This window comes from Parasteatoda tepidariorum, chromosome 10, assembly GCF_982258835.1.
Source record: "Parasteatoda tepidariorum strain Cologne lab strain chromosome 10, Ptep-v5.0, whole genome shotgun sequence".
Lineage (NCBI taxonomy): Eukaryota > Metazoa > Arthropoda > Arachnida > Araneae > Theridiidae > Parasteatoda > Parasteatoda tepidariorum.
In genome coordinates, this window is record NC_141764.1 from 99,195,776 (window position 1) to 99,213,045 (window position 17,270).

Sequence of the window (17,270 nt, forward strand, 5' to 3'; positions counted from 1 at the left end):
TCCTTCATGCCAGACTCTATCAAAAGCCTTCGTTACGTCTAACATTAGGAATGCTGAGCATTGTTTATTTTTAATGGCTTGGCCAATAAATTCAATAATTCGGATTAATTGTTTAGTAGTGCTTAGGCTTTTCCTAAACCCATATTGTTCGTCAGGTAATGTTTTGAGTTTGTCCTCAATACTGTAGTTTATAATTCGTTCATAAATTTTACGAAGTGAAGGGAGTAAGCTTATGGGTCTGTTATTTTGGGGCATTACTGGTTTTTTTAATGACTTGGGGAAAAGTATTATGGTGACTTCTTTCCATTTAGAAGGAAAGTGACATAGTTTAAGACTAGCATTAATAATATTTGTTAATTGGTTAATACAGTTAGTGGGTAGATTTTTAATCATTTTATTCGTAATCTGATCTCCACCTGGGGCTTTTCTGGGCTTGAGCCTTTTTATGAGAGTATTTATTTCTTCAGTGGTTGTGGATGTTATGCTGTTATTTACTACCATGTTATTAAAATAAGTTCTATTTTCTTTTAAAATATTATCTTCAAAATCATCATTTGTATTATTGGTATTTTCGGTAAATTGCTCTTCCATAGTATCAGCAAAAGCCTCGGCCTTGTCTTCTGGGGTGAATGCTAACCCATTCTTACCGTGAATGCGTCTATTAATATTTTTGTTAAGTTTAAGTGCCTTAGCTAATTTATGAATGGAGTTATCGTTAGTATTTATGGTTTCTAGTTTAACTTGCCAACATTCGTTGCGGTGATCTTGACACTGCTTTTTAATTTTTTTATTTAAATTATTTATTTGAGTTTTAAGCTGAGGATCAAAAGAATTGCCCCATTGTTTTCTGATTCTATTTCTATATTTAATGAGTTGTCTTATGTGATCTGGGAGTTTCATGTAGTTGAGTTTTGCTGGCTTTTCAATGGTTGAATTATTGTATGCATCAGTAAGGAGAGTATTGAATTTGCTTATAGTCAAATCAATATCATTGGTGGTGTTAAATTGAAAATCACTTGTGTTTGAATTTTCTAAAAACTGAGTATAGTTTTGCCAGTTAGTCAGTTTAATATTATGTGGATTCAGAATTGTATTTTGTAAAAAGGTGGAGAAAACTGGTAAATGATCTGAGGATAGATCGTTTATAACATCAGCACAGAGGGGATAATTAGAGTTTGTGATATAGAAGTCTAATATATCTGGTCTATGGCCGGTAAAGCATGGATAGTATGTTGGTTGGGTGGGTGCCACCACTCTTAGATTTTTCTTGTTAATGATATTTTTTAAAGTTGTGCCATTTTTGTTATTGTTACGACACCCCCATGTTGTATGTTTGCTGTTAAAGTCACCCCCAACAATGGTGTCAATATTGTCGTTAAAAATAGTTTCAATATTATGCTGCTCAAGGGTGTTATTAGGTGGGTTGTAAATTGATGTGAATTTAAATTTTTTATTATTTATGCTGATAATGACAGTAACAAGCTCATAGTCATTGCTGTTATCAATATTCAAGAGCGTGGCATTGAGATATCTTTTAGCTAAGATCGCGGCCTCGCCACCTTTATGTGATAGTCTATCACACCGAAAAGTATTATAGTTACTAATATTAAGTTTATGTTGTGGAGTAAGATGGGTTTCTGTGAGCAAGCAGATATCTGGGTCGTAGTCAAGCAAAAAGTTTTTTAATTCTTCGATTTTAAATTTAATATCGTCTGCATTGCAGAGGGTTAATGTGAGTTATTTATTCGTAATTGTAGTATTAAGCATTATTTATATTTTTTCTGTTCAAGGCTGAGTTAATGGCATCCATGAGACAAAGGTCTTTTATGCAATCTAATAGTGTATTAAATTGGACCATAGTACTTTTTGCTTCAGTTATTGTTTCTTTTAGGCTATTGCTTATGGATTCAGTATTATTATCATTGCTTCTTAAGGTATCTGCATATGATTTTCCAAAAATAGTTCGAGTGGGATAAAATTGGGGTCGTTTATTGAAGTTATTGTGGTTTTGGTTGTTTATTTTAGGCCTTTTAGGGCACTGGCTGTAATTAGCTGTGTGGTCCCCATTACAGAGAGCACACGTTGCCTTGGTGTTTGAGGACTTCATACATTCTCTGGTTAAATGGTCCCCTGCACATTTGAGGCATTTAACATCATGTCTGCAATAATTTGCCGAGTGAAAGAACTGCTGGCATCTGTGCTATTGCTTGGGGCCTGGTCATCTCCTATACTTTTCAACTTTTATACCACTTAAATTGTCAATTAGTGTAATATTATACACATTTTTAAAATTTTCGCATATTGGTAATGAGACTAGGTATAAAGGTATAGGAGTTTTAATGCCATTACGGCGACTGGTCATTTGAAAGATACTGATAACATTTAAATCATAAGAATCCATTAGCTCCTCTTTTACGTTTTCTACGTTCCCGTTACTTTCTTTTACGTTCCCTTTTTCTGATCCAATTTCTTCCTTCATCCAATCAAAATTTAGACTCCATATTTCTGATAAATAAAATTTGCTATGCTGATGTAAGCATTGAACACTACCGGGGTAACCCGGTAGTTGTACAATGTCATAATTGCCAGCGTTTCGGCCACTCCGCCGAGGCATGCAGAATGCGTGCCCGGTGTGTTAAGTGCGCCGACTATCATAAAACTATTGAATGTCCCCACTCCGATAATTCTGGCAGAGTCGAAAGCTAATTTTTAAAATGCGCTTCTTGTTCTGCCAATCACCCAGCATCGTACGAAGGATGCCCTAAATACCCCAAACTTCGAAAAATTCAATTTATTAATCATAAACAAACAGTCCCCAGCAATCCCATTGCTGGGAGGCGATCCTATACCTATATAACGTTTGGACCTGAGTACCAGCCGCAGGCTGCGGCTTTAGCTCATTCATCTGAGTGAGAAAATTGTGATATTACGTAAGAACGTATCAATAAAAGCGAGAGGATGTTGGGGGTTAGCCCTAAGTCCCGGAGACCTGCTTCCCCCGCGGCTTTCACAGGTTGCTCCCCGGGAACAGTCTTGAGTAATATTTACAATGAGATATGAAAAACTAATATATACAGGTAAGGGAAAAGATTATTTACAAATTATTTACAGAAATTGCTTGATAGTACCCCGTCCGAAAGGAAAAACGCAGTCGCAGGGCTATACTTGGTATTATTTTTAACTAGATCGAAGTTAAATAGATCTTTGTAGTCGCAAGTACTACAATTTATGGCATCCTTGAAAAAAGATTGATTGATTGAATGTAGGGTTTACTGGCACAAGGTCCACAAAAGAACATGCTGCGCCAAACATGCGATTTTAAAACGAACCAAAGGTAAACTCAACCTACTATTTTTCTTACTAGATTTTTACGCAACATACAAGGGTATTCGAAAGTGAATAAAATCAGTTATATATAAATACTATAAAACCAGATGAAACAGGATCAAAAGTGAATAAAATCAGATAAAATTGTAAACAGGATAAAACAGTTATATACAGTATAAAATACCAATTGCGCGTAGAAACGCAAAAATGTTAGGGTGATGGGTGTCTCCTAACAAATCCTCCAGCGATAAAATAGAACTACCAAAAAAGGTAAGACGGTAAAAGTTAAAACATGGACAAATAGTTAAAATATGATTAATAGAGAGTAAAACATTACAAGAGTCGCACTCGGGAGGCGGTTCTCCAAACACTAAATGTAAATGTGTCAAACGAGTGTGGCCGATTCGGAGACGGGTTACCTTAACATCTGCGTGACGAAGACGTAACACAGGTAAAGGGGTAATATCTGGTTTAACTGAGTGCAATTTGTTATTAATTTTAAGGTTCCACTGTTGTTGCCAGAGAGATGTGATAAACTGCCGTATGTGACGTTTTACGTCTGAGAAAGGTACGGATATGGTCAAAACAGTGGTGGCAGACCGTGCAGCCAAATCAGCCAAGTCGTTTCCTGGGATACCGACGTGACTTGGCACCCAGCAGAATAAAATATCAAAACTCTTATTGTGAAGAGTAATCAGTAAATGGTTGATAAAACACAAAATTGGATGACTATCACTGCGAAAATTTCCTAATTGGCGCAAGACGCTCATACTGTCAGAGTATATGCAATACTTCCGTGTAGAGAGAGTGGAAATCTGCCGCAGTGCCAATAAAATGGCAACAGCTTCAGCAGTGAAGACGGAACAAATATCTGGGATTTTGTAGCTATAAGTATCATCAGCGATGATGACACCACAGCCAACATATCCCGCAGATTTTGATCCGGCAGTAAAAACAGGCAGATACTCCGAATATTGCTGACGATGAGAAGTGAAGATATGCTGATAAATGTTGGGTGCAACATCAGGGATGAGATCAGCCGAAAGGCAAAAAAGCTGAATTTCCACAATAGCAAATTTTACGCAAGCGCAACCCTTTAATAATAAATTCCAGACAGTTTAAGGTAATAAATAATGTGTTGACATACAATTGTGTACTAATCTATTATTATATAATAGATTACATTGATACTTAACATTTAGTGAAAATAAAAATTACCAATTGAAAAAATAAAGCTGGAAATTATATTTTTCCTCAGTTCACATAAGAGACAATTATTACTTGAAAAACTACCTGGTTTAGCAAATTAAAACTACTGAGAATATACATTAATATTTCATTTCATTTAATAAATACTGTTATGTGATTTATAGCAAATATATCAGTAATATTACTTTTTAAATTATATTGGAAAAAAAAACTTTAACAATTAATGGACCGAATCATTATGTTCATATTATAGTCTAATCTAACTAGAGCCCTTTGAAACATATCAATAACAGTGAAGTAGAAATATATAGTAACTCCTTAACATACAAAAATTGCTATTTTAGTTTGAAAAATTACATGACAATCAGCAAGTGTTAAGATAATTGTATTTTATTTGATAAGAATTTTGCATTTTATAGCATAAATAACAGCAATTATAAATAAAATTTTGATGATGAATTAATTAACTCTTTTCCAAAAAATTTTTTAATTAAATCCCTTTGTAAGTAATTGCTTTTGTTTGATATATCTTTTATGTTTGCTATATTTAGTCGTTAGTCCATCTTCAAACATCTTGTGACAAATCCTATTTTTTCTTCTTTGCAAGCACAGAATGCAAGTTTTGAATATATTCCCTTCCAGTTTCTCTGATGTTGTATCACTTACATATACTACTAATAATCGTCGTTAGAAAAACAGTCTCCTTTATAGTAACTAATTAAAAAAAATATATATACTTCTTACAAGAATCGCGATAGTTGAGCTTAAAATTGCGTGAATATGAATAACAATTATGGATTTTGAAATCACATGAATATGAAACTAGATATACGATTTTGAAAATGAGAAAATACAAACTGGGATATAGAATTTTTAAAACCCGTAAATACAAATCACGATTCATAATTTTTAGATCGCGTAAATACGAATCATGATGAGTAATTTTTAGATTGCATAAATAAGAGTTATGATGCATAATTTTTAGAATGCCTGAATGCGAATCCCAATGCTTTATTTTAAAATCACGTATAAATACGAAAATCGATGTTTGATATTATAAACCGCATGAGCAAATCAAGACATTGAATTTTAAACTTGCGTGAATACGAATCGCTACATAGGTTTTTAAAAAGGCGTAATTACGAATCACAATATCGGATTTTTAAATCTCGTAAATAAGAATCGCAACGTACAATATTCAAATCGCGTGAATAAGAATCGCAACACGCAAATATGAAAAGTTATGTTAGATATTAAAATCGTGTGAATAAGAATCGAGATATTAGCAGATTCCAGGCTTGGGACCTGTAAAAGGCTTGTCAGAAGCAGCGTCGCTTGAACTACAAAAACCGGATGTATCTGGAGGGCGGGTAAAAAATTCGGAAAATCTTATCTGCTGCGAGTAAAAGGGGAGAAAATAATTAAAATAAGTAAAAATGAGAAATGATTGGAAGGTATGTAGTTTGAATTTTCTGTTTCTCTTTGAAAATCGGTGAATTTTCTGAAAAAGCGGAATATTTATAAAAAAAAGTGAAATTTTTAGAAAAATCTGAATTTTTGATTAAAAAAAACTGAAATTCAAGAGATAAAAGTGAAAAAAGCGGAAAAATCTCATCCCTGCAACATTAGACTTATTGTACATCATAAACGGTGAATGAAACTGATAGGGTGAGATGGTCCATGGAGGTATGAGAAAATGATCCACTGATTGCGATGGTAATTCACAAATGTCGAAAGTCTGTATGAATGTACGAACGCGAGCATGTAGTGGTCGGACATGCGAAGGTCTAGCTACATACAGTCTCTCCAAGCTTGATGAAGAAACTTCACACCTTAAAGGATGTGATTTACTGGACTTGACACGATAGTAATATGTCAGAGAGAGCTGCATGCGACGTAGATCCAAAGGTAATTGTTGGCAGACGACATACAAGCTTTCTATTGGACTGGTGCGAAACGCACCGCTGCATATACGTAAGGCCGTATGATGCACTGTGTTCAAGCGTTTTAAGTGAGAAGATGCCGCAGTGCCATAGACCATGCAAGCGTAGTCAATACGTGACAGTATTAATGCTTTGTATATTCGCAGTAAAGCGATGCGGTCTGCTCCCCAAAACGTGTTTGACAGAACGCGCAGCATATTCATTACCTTCTCACAGCGTTTTCTCAGTTGTTTAATATGAGGGAGAAAAGTCAGCTTTTTATCAAAGACTACTCCCAAGAATTTCGTTTCCTCAACAATAGGTATTGCAGTATTGTTAATGAGTATAACAGGATCGTTATGTAACCTGCGTAGCCGACAAAAATGTATGCAAGAACTTTTGGTGTCTTTGAAAAAAGAAGCACACAGTTTAGTTATGTGCTCGTTAATGTTGTCTAATTTTAGATCGTCTCTTAGATATCGCATGTTGATGTACCATGGGGCTCCTGTAATTCTCCTGAGAATTTTATTTTCAAAAATGAGTAGTTTTTTCTTTTGCGTATCGGTCATTGCGCTCCAGGCGGGCGCGGCATAGCTGATGATGGGTCTGATACATTGTAGATAGAGTGTGCGTTTTGTTTTGAGATTTAATTTAGAGTGAGCACCCATGATTGGTTTTAGGGCGTGAAACGCACCTTCGGCCTTTCTAAGGGCGTTTTTGATATGCTGATTCCAATTCAGTTGGTTAGTAATGGTTACTCCCAGATAGTTTGTTTTGTTGACTTTGGGTACTTTTTCGCCGAATAAATAGACGTCTGGGATTTGTTTCCCCCTATCACACCTTCTTCTTTGATTTTTCTTTATAATAATAACTTCAGATTTTGTTGGATTTATAGCGGTTTCCATGTAGAGCACCACTCTTCAATTTTCGGGATTTGTTTGTTTAGGTTTTGTATAGTTTTGATGGTTGATATTGATTTGCTAAGAATAGCAGTGTCATCGGCATAGAAGGCCGTATTGATGTTGTTATTTTGTTCGAATTTTGGGAAATCCGCACAATAAATGAGGAAAAGTGTGGGCCCGAGAATGGAACCCTGCGGAACTCCTGCATTAATAGTTCTGATAGTTGATCGAGAATTTTTTAATTTGATATTGAATGTCCTATTTGTAAGGTAGCTGTTGAGAATTAGTATTAGATCCTCGGGCAGATTGTGCTCGATTAATTTATAGATTAATCCCTGATGCCAGACGCGGTCAAAAGCTTTGGCCACGTCCAACATAAGGAGGGCTGTGGCTTCTTTTCTATAGAAATTTTGTGATATATTTTCGACAATGCGAACAAGTTGCTTTGTTGTGGATAAGTTCTCTCTGAAGCCGAATTGGGTTTTAAGCTGCCCCTAAATATTGTCTAATATATAAATAATATATAATGTCTAAAATATTGTCTGAATTATTCTGATCAAGTGTATTATTTGGTGGATTGTAGATTGAAGATATTTTCAGTTTTTTGTTATTTATACTAATAATGATTGTTACAATTTCAAAGCCATTATTGTTGTCAGTTGATAAGAGAGTGGCGTGAAGATATTTTTTGGCCAATATCGCGGCCCCGCCGCCTTTATGTGAGAGTCGATCACACCTGAATGTATCATAGTTACTAATATTTAGGTTGTGCTGTGGCGTAAGATGGGTTTCTGTAAGTAAACAGAGATCTGGATCCTGGTCGAGCAAAAAGTTTTTTAATGCGTCAGTTTTAAATTTAATACCGTCTGCATTCCAGAGGGTTAGAGTGAGGGATTTATTTGTTAAAGTTGTATTAAGCATTATTGATGTGTTTGTTGTTTAGTGCTGAGTTAATTTTATCCATTAGGCCCATTGATTTGATACAGTCTAATAGTGAATTGAATTGTTCCATAATACTTTTTGCTTCGTTGATAGTTTCTTTAAGGCTATTACTTATTATATCAGGGTTGTTATCATTATTTCGTAGTGTATCTGCGTAGGATTTACCTATGATTGTTCTTGAAGGATAAAATTGTGGTCTATTATTGCGGTTATTAATGGTTTGATTATTTATTTTAGGCCGCTTAGGGCACATGCTGTAATTTGCTGTGTGCTCTCCATTACAGAGTGCACACGTAGCTTTTGTGTCTGAGGGCTTTAAACATTGGCTTGTTAAATGATCCCCTGCACATTTCAAACATTTAACATCGTGTCGACAGTAATTTGCAGAATGAAAGAACTGCTGGCACCTGTGACATTGTTTGGGGCCAGGTCGTCCCCTATATTATTCTACTTTTATGCCACTAAGATTGTCTATAAGTGTGATATTGAAGATATTTTTGGAGTGTTCACATATCGGTAGTGTAATAAAAAATAATGGGATTGGGGTTCTGATGCCGTTACGGCGACTGGTCATTTGAGCAATACTGATTACATTTAAGTCATAGGTGCTCATAAGTTCTTCTTTAACGTTGTCAATATCAGCATTAATAGGTAATCCCCTGATTACTACCCTCATTTGTTTATCTTCAGGGATGATGAAGGAGTGGTGTTTAATGTTTTAAAGAATTAGGTGATCGATTATTTTACGACATGTGTCGTTGTCGTAGGGGTAGATTTTAATTGTGTCGTAGTGAGTACGCCCATGAAAGTCAGTGATGTTTTTTAATCTGAGTGAATCATTTATGTCATTCCAAGTAACACTATTGTCCTTAATTATTATTGGGGGGGTCTTAGTTTTGGGTAATTGTTTATTAAATTTATCATTAAAATTATCGGCTTGGAAATTTGGATATTGTTGGTTGCTTTCCATTGGTTGAAAAGGTGGGTTATTTTCGGCCAATGGGAGGCCTTCATTTGAGCTCGAGTTAGTATCCATTTCTGAATCTTCTGTATTATTATTTATAGATGGAAAATCATTTTCATATTCACCATCGCTGTTTTTATCATTTATTTTCTTGGAAATCGAGTTAAAATCGCCCGATAGCCTTCGTTTTGGCTTTGATATTCTTTCAGGCAAAGTATTAATCAGTACCTGCCTAGGAATTAATGGTGAGGATTCTGGGCTTATGACGTAAGCACCCTTTGGTGTATCTGGATTCTGATTGGCTGATAGCCTCTTTTTAGTGGGATTTTTGTTTAATGCAGTAGAATTCGTTTTAATTGAATTATTACCAACTAATTTGATTTCCTTTAATTGGTTATATTTATTAGTTGTTATGATGGGATCTTTTTTAATGGGGGTTTTGGGTTTTGGCCCTTTTTTGATCGTTTTGAAGTCCTTTCCCTTGGGAGTAGCATTTGGTTTTTTCGATGATGGCGTCGTTTTGGGCGCCATGTTTGTTTTTTGAGCACATATTTTTGTGTTCTGATCATGAGTATCATTCTTATTAGGTGAAGAAGTTTTAGCAGTATAGCCTAACTTTTCACTTAAATAGTCGAATCGTCTTTTAGCTGATTCTAAGTCATTTATTATTTCAGTTGTCTGCTCCATAGATTTAAGCAGTCTGATAGTGTGAATCATTTGACTGAATTCAAGTGAATATAGATCATCAATAGTTGATGAATTATCAATAGACAAAGTTTGCACATTATTTGATCTACTATGATCAATCGATTGCTCATTTTTTGACAAATCCATAACGAAATTAAAATTAAAAATAGCGAGCTGATCACCTGGGAGGGCGGTTAGTCCGCGCCGTTAAATAGGCCTAGCCTCCTGAATACCAGTCACTCCAGCGCCCAGTAGGCCTTCGACGGCACAATGCCGTGTGGAGGAAAGAATATTCGTGATAGCAAATATTAAAAAAGTATTAAGTAATTAAATGGTAGAGCAATCGAGTATTAAAAATATAACATACGTTTGATGGGATGAGGTGAGGCCTTGATGAGACAATGATGAGATCGATTGTTGGTCTTTAAAAAGACCTTTTTTGTTATGAGTATCCAATATGCCGGCTGGCACGGTATCAATGCAGTTGCCGGCCCGGATGGGTCCGACTATCGCATAAAACACAGGAGAAAAATATCAGAAGAACCTTCTCGCACAAGTGCAGAGTAGGGACTTGGCTTGCTTTTTATTGAAGTTGCACCAGGCGAGGGATGCATACGTTAATATAGGTCTAATGTATGTAGTATAAATGTATTTTTTGTTTTTGAGTGGCATTTTGGAGTATGGGCCTAGAATACATTTTAATTTATTATTAATACCGTGGGCTTTACTAATAATGTTATTTATATGATCGTCCCAATTTAACCTGTGATTTATTGTTAAACCTAAGTAGGTGGCTTGTCTTACTATTGGAATCTGATTGTTAAAGAATGTTAGATCGGTCGTTACATTTTGTCTTCTGGGTTGTTCTGAAATAAGAACTTTTGATTTTTGTGCATTTATATCTACTTTCCAGTTTGAGCACCAAGTTTCGAGAGTATTAATGTTATCTTGAACTTTAAACAAGGCATTATTTATCGATTTGGATTTAATTATAATTCCAGTATCATCTGCAAAAAATGCAGTAAGGCATTGCCCGTTTTTTCCATGATCATTATGGTTAATAGGGAAATCTTGTGTGAAGAAAAGATACAGTATGGGCCCTACGATGCTTCCTTGTGGAACCCCTGCTTTTATAAATCGTTTTGTTGAAAGTGTGTTATCTATTTTTATTTTAAAAGATCTGTTTTTAAGGGTAAGATTAGATCACTATTGAAGTTAAGCTTAATAAGTTTATTTATATGTCCATCTTGCCAGACCCTATCGAAAGCCTTCGTTACGTCTAGCATGAGGAATGCTGAGCATTGTTTGATTTTTGTTGCTTGTCCTATAAAATCAATAATTCGTAGCAATTGCTTAGTGGTGCTTAGGTTTTTCCTAATCCCATATTGTTCATCTGGTAATTCTTTAAGTTTATCTTCAATTCTATAATAAATAATTCTCTCATAAATTTTACTAAGTGAAGGGAGTAAGCTTATAGGTCTGTGGTTTTGGGGCATTACTGGGTCTTTTAATGGCTTGGGAAATAGTATGATGGTGGCTTCTTTCCATTTCGAGGGAAAGTGACATAATTTTAAGCAAGCGTTAATAATATTTGTTAATTGTGTTATGCAGTTAGTGGGAAGGCATTTGATCGCCAACTGGAGCTTTTCTAGGCTTAAGTCTTTTAATGAGGATATTAATTTCATCAGTGGTTGTTGGTGTTATGTTGTTATTAATTACTGCATTATTAAAATATGCTCTGTTTTCACTTAAAATATTATATTCAAAGTCATCATTCGTATTGTTGGTGTTTTCGGAGAATTGTTCTTCCATGGTATCAGCAAATGCTTCTACTTTGTCTTCTGGGGTGTATGCCAACCCGTTTTTTCCATGAATTGGTTTATTGATACTTTTGTTGAGTTTAAGTGCTTTTGTTAATTTATGTATGGAGTTATCATTAGTATTAAATATTTCCCATTTATCTTGCCAGCATTCATTTCGGTAGTTTTGGCACCGTTTTTTAATGTTTTTATTTAACTTATTTAATTGTGTTTTGAGTTGAGGATCAAATGATTTGCACCATTGTTTTCTAATTCTGTTTCTATATTTTATAAGTTGCCTTATATGATCTGGTAGTTTCATGTAGTTAGGTTTAGCTGGTTGTACTACAGTTGAGTTATAGCAGGGCTTCTTAAACTGTGGGTCGCGACCCCAGGGGGGTCGCGAGACTACTGAAAGGGGGTCGCAAAGATCTGATACTTTTCAATCATTATAAATAAAATTTTAAAATTAGTATACACACTACGTACAAATATAAATACAAATAAAAATCATACAAAATACTATTGTAGTTTTATTATAACTATTTTTTGAAAAAAGTGGCAATGCAAAACTGTTATGTAGGGCCTATAAATGAAAATATGGAAGTAGCATTTAAAATAATAAATACAACGCGCTCCTCGATTTTCAACTGAACGTTCGACATTGATGTCTGGCCGCCGGCGTCAGTGTTTGCAAGATAACTTAGTGATTATAAGTACCCTGACGCCGCGTCGCCTTACAGCTTACACATACAATACGGAAGCATAATCAAGCTAGGCTAGGCGAATCGGCATATTATTTTTATAAAAGAATAATAAAAAAAATTAAATGAAAGCTTCTTTTTCGGCGTCTTTGTGATACGGTGCCTTTGTGCGCTGCACACTTTGAACACGCCATGCGTCGGGGTTGATCTGATCGTAATTTGTTGTCATTGCACTGGTAAAGATTCGAGTGTAGTTATTTTTCTGTTTGTACTTCAGTTTGGACTCAGCTTTGTCTTCGTAGTGACATGTGTGTATTTACTGTGTAATTTTCAGTTGGTGTTTTTAATTATTACGTTAAAGTTCAACTATATTTTGTTTAATTATTTATTATTATTTAACCATCATGGATAAATGGCTAATTAAAATTCCAACTAATAAGTCTGCCACGCCGTCACAACCAAGTTGCAGTGCTTTAAATCCGACTTCTAGCAAAACAAAAAAAAGAAAATATGACGAATCATATTTGCAGTATGGCTTCACATGCTCTTCTCACAACAATGAAGAACAACCAGTGTGCTTAATTTGCAAAGAAGTTTTGGCTGCAGAAAGCATGAAACCGTCAAAACTGCAACGACATTTGAATACTAAACATGCAACGTTATCAAAAAAGCCAACAGAATATTTTGAGCGTCTTTTGCAAACATCAAATAAAGAAAAGAACACTTTGGAGAAGTATGTTACTTTGAATGATAAATATCTATTGGCATCGTATGAAGTTTCGTATTTGATAGCAAAAACGAAAAAGCCTTTTACTATTGGAGAGCAACTTTTACTACCTGCAGCTATAAGAATGTCTGAAATTGTTCATGGAAAACAGTATGCTGCCGAAATTAGTAAAATTCCATTATCAAATGACACTGTGTCCAAAAGAATTTCAGACATTAGCAATGATCAATTTCAACAGCTTCTTATGAGGCTTAAAGACAGCTCAAAGTTTGCAATACAACTGGACGAGTCGACAGACATTTCAAAAATGGCACAGTTGTTACTTTTTGTAAGATATATTTATGAGGGAAGCATTCATGAAGATATACTGTTTTGTCGTCCTCTGGAAGGTCATACTCGTGGAAAAGATATATATATAAAAGTAAATGAGTTTTTTGAAAAAGAAGGATTAAATTGGAAAAATTGTGTTGGTGTGTGCACGGACGGTGCTGCAGCAATGACTGGACAAGATCTTGGTTTTACAGGATTTGTTAAAGCTGGAAATGATCATATTACATTTACACATTGTATGATTCACCGAGAGGCACTTGTTGTTAAAAAAATTGCACCAGAATTAAACACTGTGTTTTTTGATGCAGTCAAAATCATTAACTTTATTAAAAGTCGAGCACTTAATAGTCGATTGTTTAAAAATTTGTGCATTAATATGGATTCGGATTATACAAGTTTATTGCTACATGCTGAAGTTAGGTGGCTATCAAGAGGTCGAAGTTTGAAACGATTATTAACTTTAAAAGATGAAGTTCTTATATTTCTAACAGAGCAAAATTCTAATTTGGCCGATTATTTTCAAGATAATTTATGGCTTCTCAAGCTATGCTATTTGGCAGATATTTTTGATAAAATCAATGATATGAATTTATCAATGCAGGGAGTCTGCGTTAATATGTTTATGTTAAAAAATAAACTTGAGGCCTTTGTTAAAAAAATTCTTATATGGAAGAACAGAGTGGAAAGTGGATCGCTCGAAATGTTTCCATTTACTGACGAGTATATAATTAGTAACAATATTTCAAAAAAAGATACTCCTATAACAAAAATTATAGTTAATCATTTGAAGGATATGGAAGTTTACATGCATAGGTATTTTCCCAATGATATCGATACACAACAATGGATTTGCAATCCATTTTCAATTGAAATGGAAGAAATTGATTTTTAAAACTTAAAAGCACAAGAAGAATTTGCCGAATTAACAAGTGATACTACCTTGCGACTTAGGTTTTCTCAAGTGCCTGTGCATGAATTTTGGATAGAAATCAAATCAGAATATCCCCTACTATCGGAAATGGCAATGAACAAATTACTGCCATTTTGTACAACATATTTATGTGAATCAGCCTTTTCCACATTTACTTACATAAAATCAAAATACCGTTCAACTTTAATAAACGTTGAAAATTTATTACGATCTGCACTAACTCAAATTGAGCCTAGATTTAATTATTTGTGTAAAAATAAACAATCACATCCGTCACATTAATATTGTTTGATGTTAATAATATGTTTTTATTAAAAAAATTGTTACAAAAGTTTATTTTTTCTATTGAATATATAGATATAGTTTTATGTTTTCTTATAAAAAAATTGTTACAAAAGTTTATTTTTTCTATTGAATAAATATATATATAGTTTTATGTCATTCTATTTATTGTGTTTTATTACGACCGATATCCCGTCAACGTTTCCAATTATATATATGTGAAATGAATGGGTACGTATTCTTTAATCCTTATTTTATTTACATTGTAAAATAGTGCGATATTACATCTACATCTACGGTTAATATATATTTCATTATATGGAGGAGGGGGTCGTTTAAAATTTCCTAAGCTTGAAGGGGGTCGCTATATAAAAAAGTTTAAGAAGCCCTGAGTTATAGTATGCATCCGATAGTAGAGAATTAAATTTGTTAATGTTCGAGTCAATGTCATTTGTGGTGTTAAGTTGTGAATTAATTAAGTTAGAATTTTCCAAAAACTGTGTATAGTTTTGCCAGTTAGTCAGTTTGATATTATGTGGCTTTTGTATAATATTTTGTAAGAAGGTGGCGAAAACTGGAAAATGATCAGAGAATAGATCATTAATGACATCTGCACATAGGGAATGGTTAGAGTTCGTGATAAAGAAATCTAGTATATCTGGTCTATGGCCTGTGAAGCATGGATAATAAGTTGGTTGGGTGGGTGCCACCACTTTTAAATTTTTCTGGTTTATTATTTTATTTAATGCTATGCCATTATGATTGTTATTACGACACCCCCAGATTGAGTTTTTGCTATTGAAGTCGCCCCCGACAATGGTGTCGATATTGTCATTAAAAATGGAATCTATATTTTGTTGATTAAGGGTGTTATTAGGAGGGTTGTAGATTGATGTGATTTTAAGTTTTTTATTATTAATGCTGAGAATAACAGTAACAAGTTCAAAGCCATTGTTGTTATCAGTGTAAAGAAGTGTAGCGTTGAGATATCTTTTGGTTAATATCGCGGCCCCGCCGCCTTTATGTGAAAGTCTATCGCACCTAAAAGTGTTATAGTTGCTGATATTAAGGTTAACCTGTGGAGTTAGGTGAGTTTCAGTGAGTAAGCAGATATCTGGGTCATATTCCAGCAAAAAGTTTTTTAATTCATCAGTTTTGTATTTGATACCGTCTGCATTCCAGAGGGTTAATGTGAGGGATTTATTGATTATTGGTGTATTAAGCATTATTGTTATTTTTACTGTTTAATGCTGTATTTATGATGTTCATTAGTCCAAGGTCTTTAATGCATTCTAATAGAGAATCAAATTGTACCATTATGCTTTCTGCTTCATTAATTGTTTCTTTAAGGTTATTGCTTATAGTATCTGGATTATTGTCGTTGTTTCTTAGAGTATCTGCATAGGATTTTCCGAATATTGTTCTAGAAGGATAAAATTGGGATCTTCTGTTGTGATTGTTGTTGCTTTGATTATTTATTTTTGGCCGTTTAGGGCACTGACTATAATAAGCTGTGTGCTCTCCGTTACAGAGAGCACACGTAGCCTTAGTGTCTGAGGGTTTCATGCATTGACTAGTTAAATGATCCCCTGCACATTTTAGGCACTTAACGTCGTGTCTGCAGTAATTTGCCGAGTGGAAAAACTGCTGGCATCTGTGGCATTGTTTTGGGCCTGGTCGTCCCCTATACTTTTATGCCACTTAAGTTATCGATAAGTGTAATCTTGTATATATTTTTTGAATTTTCACAGATAGGTAGTATAATAAGACATAGGGGTATGGGTGTTTTGATGCCATTGCGGCGACTGGTCATTTGTGCGATGCTGACAACGTTTAGATTGTAGGAATCCATTAGTTCTTCCTTTATATTATTTATATCTGCATTAATGGGTAGTCCCCTGATAACCACCCTCATTTGTTTGTCTTCCGGAATAATGAAAGAGTGATGCTTAATGTTTTTGAGTATGAGGAAATCAATGATTTATCGACATGTTTCATTGTCATAGGGGTATATTTTTATTGTATCATAGTGTGTACGCCCATGAAATTCTTTGATGTTTTTCATTCTGAGTGTTTCATTAATGTCACTCCAAGTAACACCAAGTAATGTCCTTGATTATTATTGGGAGGGTCTTAGTTTTGGGTAATTGTTTATTAATATTTTCATCTTGAAAATTCGGATATTGTTGGTTACTTTCTATTGGTTGATCTGTTGAATTTATATCAGCCAATGATAGGCCGCCATTTGAGCTAATATTTGTGTCCATTTCTAAGTCATCTATGTTGTTAATTATGGTGGGGAAATCATTTTCGTATTCATTATCGCTGCTTTTATCATTTAATTTTTTAGATATTGAGTCGAAATCGCCCGATAATCTCCTTTTGGGTTTTGAGATTCTATTTGGCAAAGTATTAATAATTACTTGCCTCGGTATTAGGGGTGAGGATCCAGGTCTACTGATGTAAGCACCTTTCGGTGTTTCTGCGATTTGATTGGTTGAGAGGCTATTTTTAGTGGAGCTTCGATTTGATGTTGGAATATGT

At 34.5% G+C, this 17,270-nt stretch overlaps 1 protein-coding gene across 1 annotated transcript; it reads left to right on the plus strand.

The window, feature by feature from the left end:
* The first annotated feature begins 12,860 nt into the window (after positions 1-12,860).
* LOC147803149 (zinc finger BED domain-containing protein 5-like) lies at positions 12,861-16,570 on the plus strand. Its single transcript, XM_087152929.1, has 2 exons — positions 12,861-13,604; positions 16,478-16,570. The coding sequence occupies exons 1-2, from the start codon at positions 12,861-12,863 to the stop codon at positions 16,568-16,570; spliced, it is 837 nt and encodes a 278-aa protein (XP_087009055.1).
* Positions 16,571-17,270: the final 700 nt, after the last annotated feature.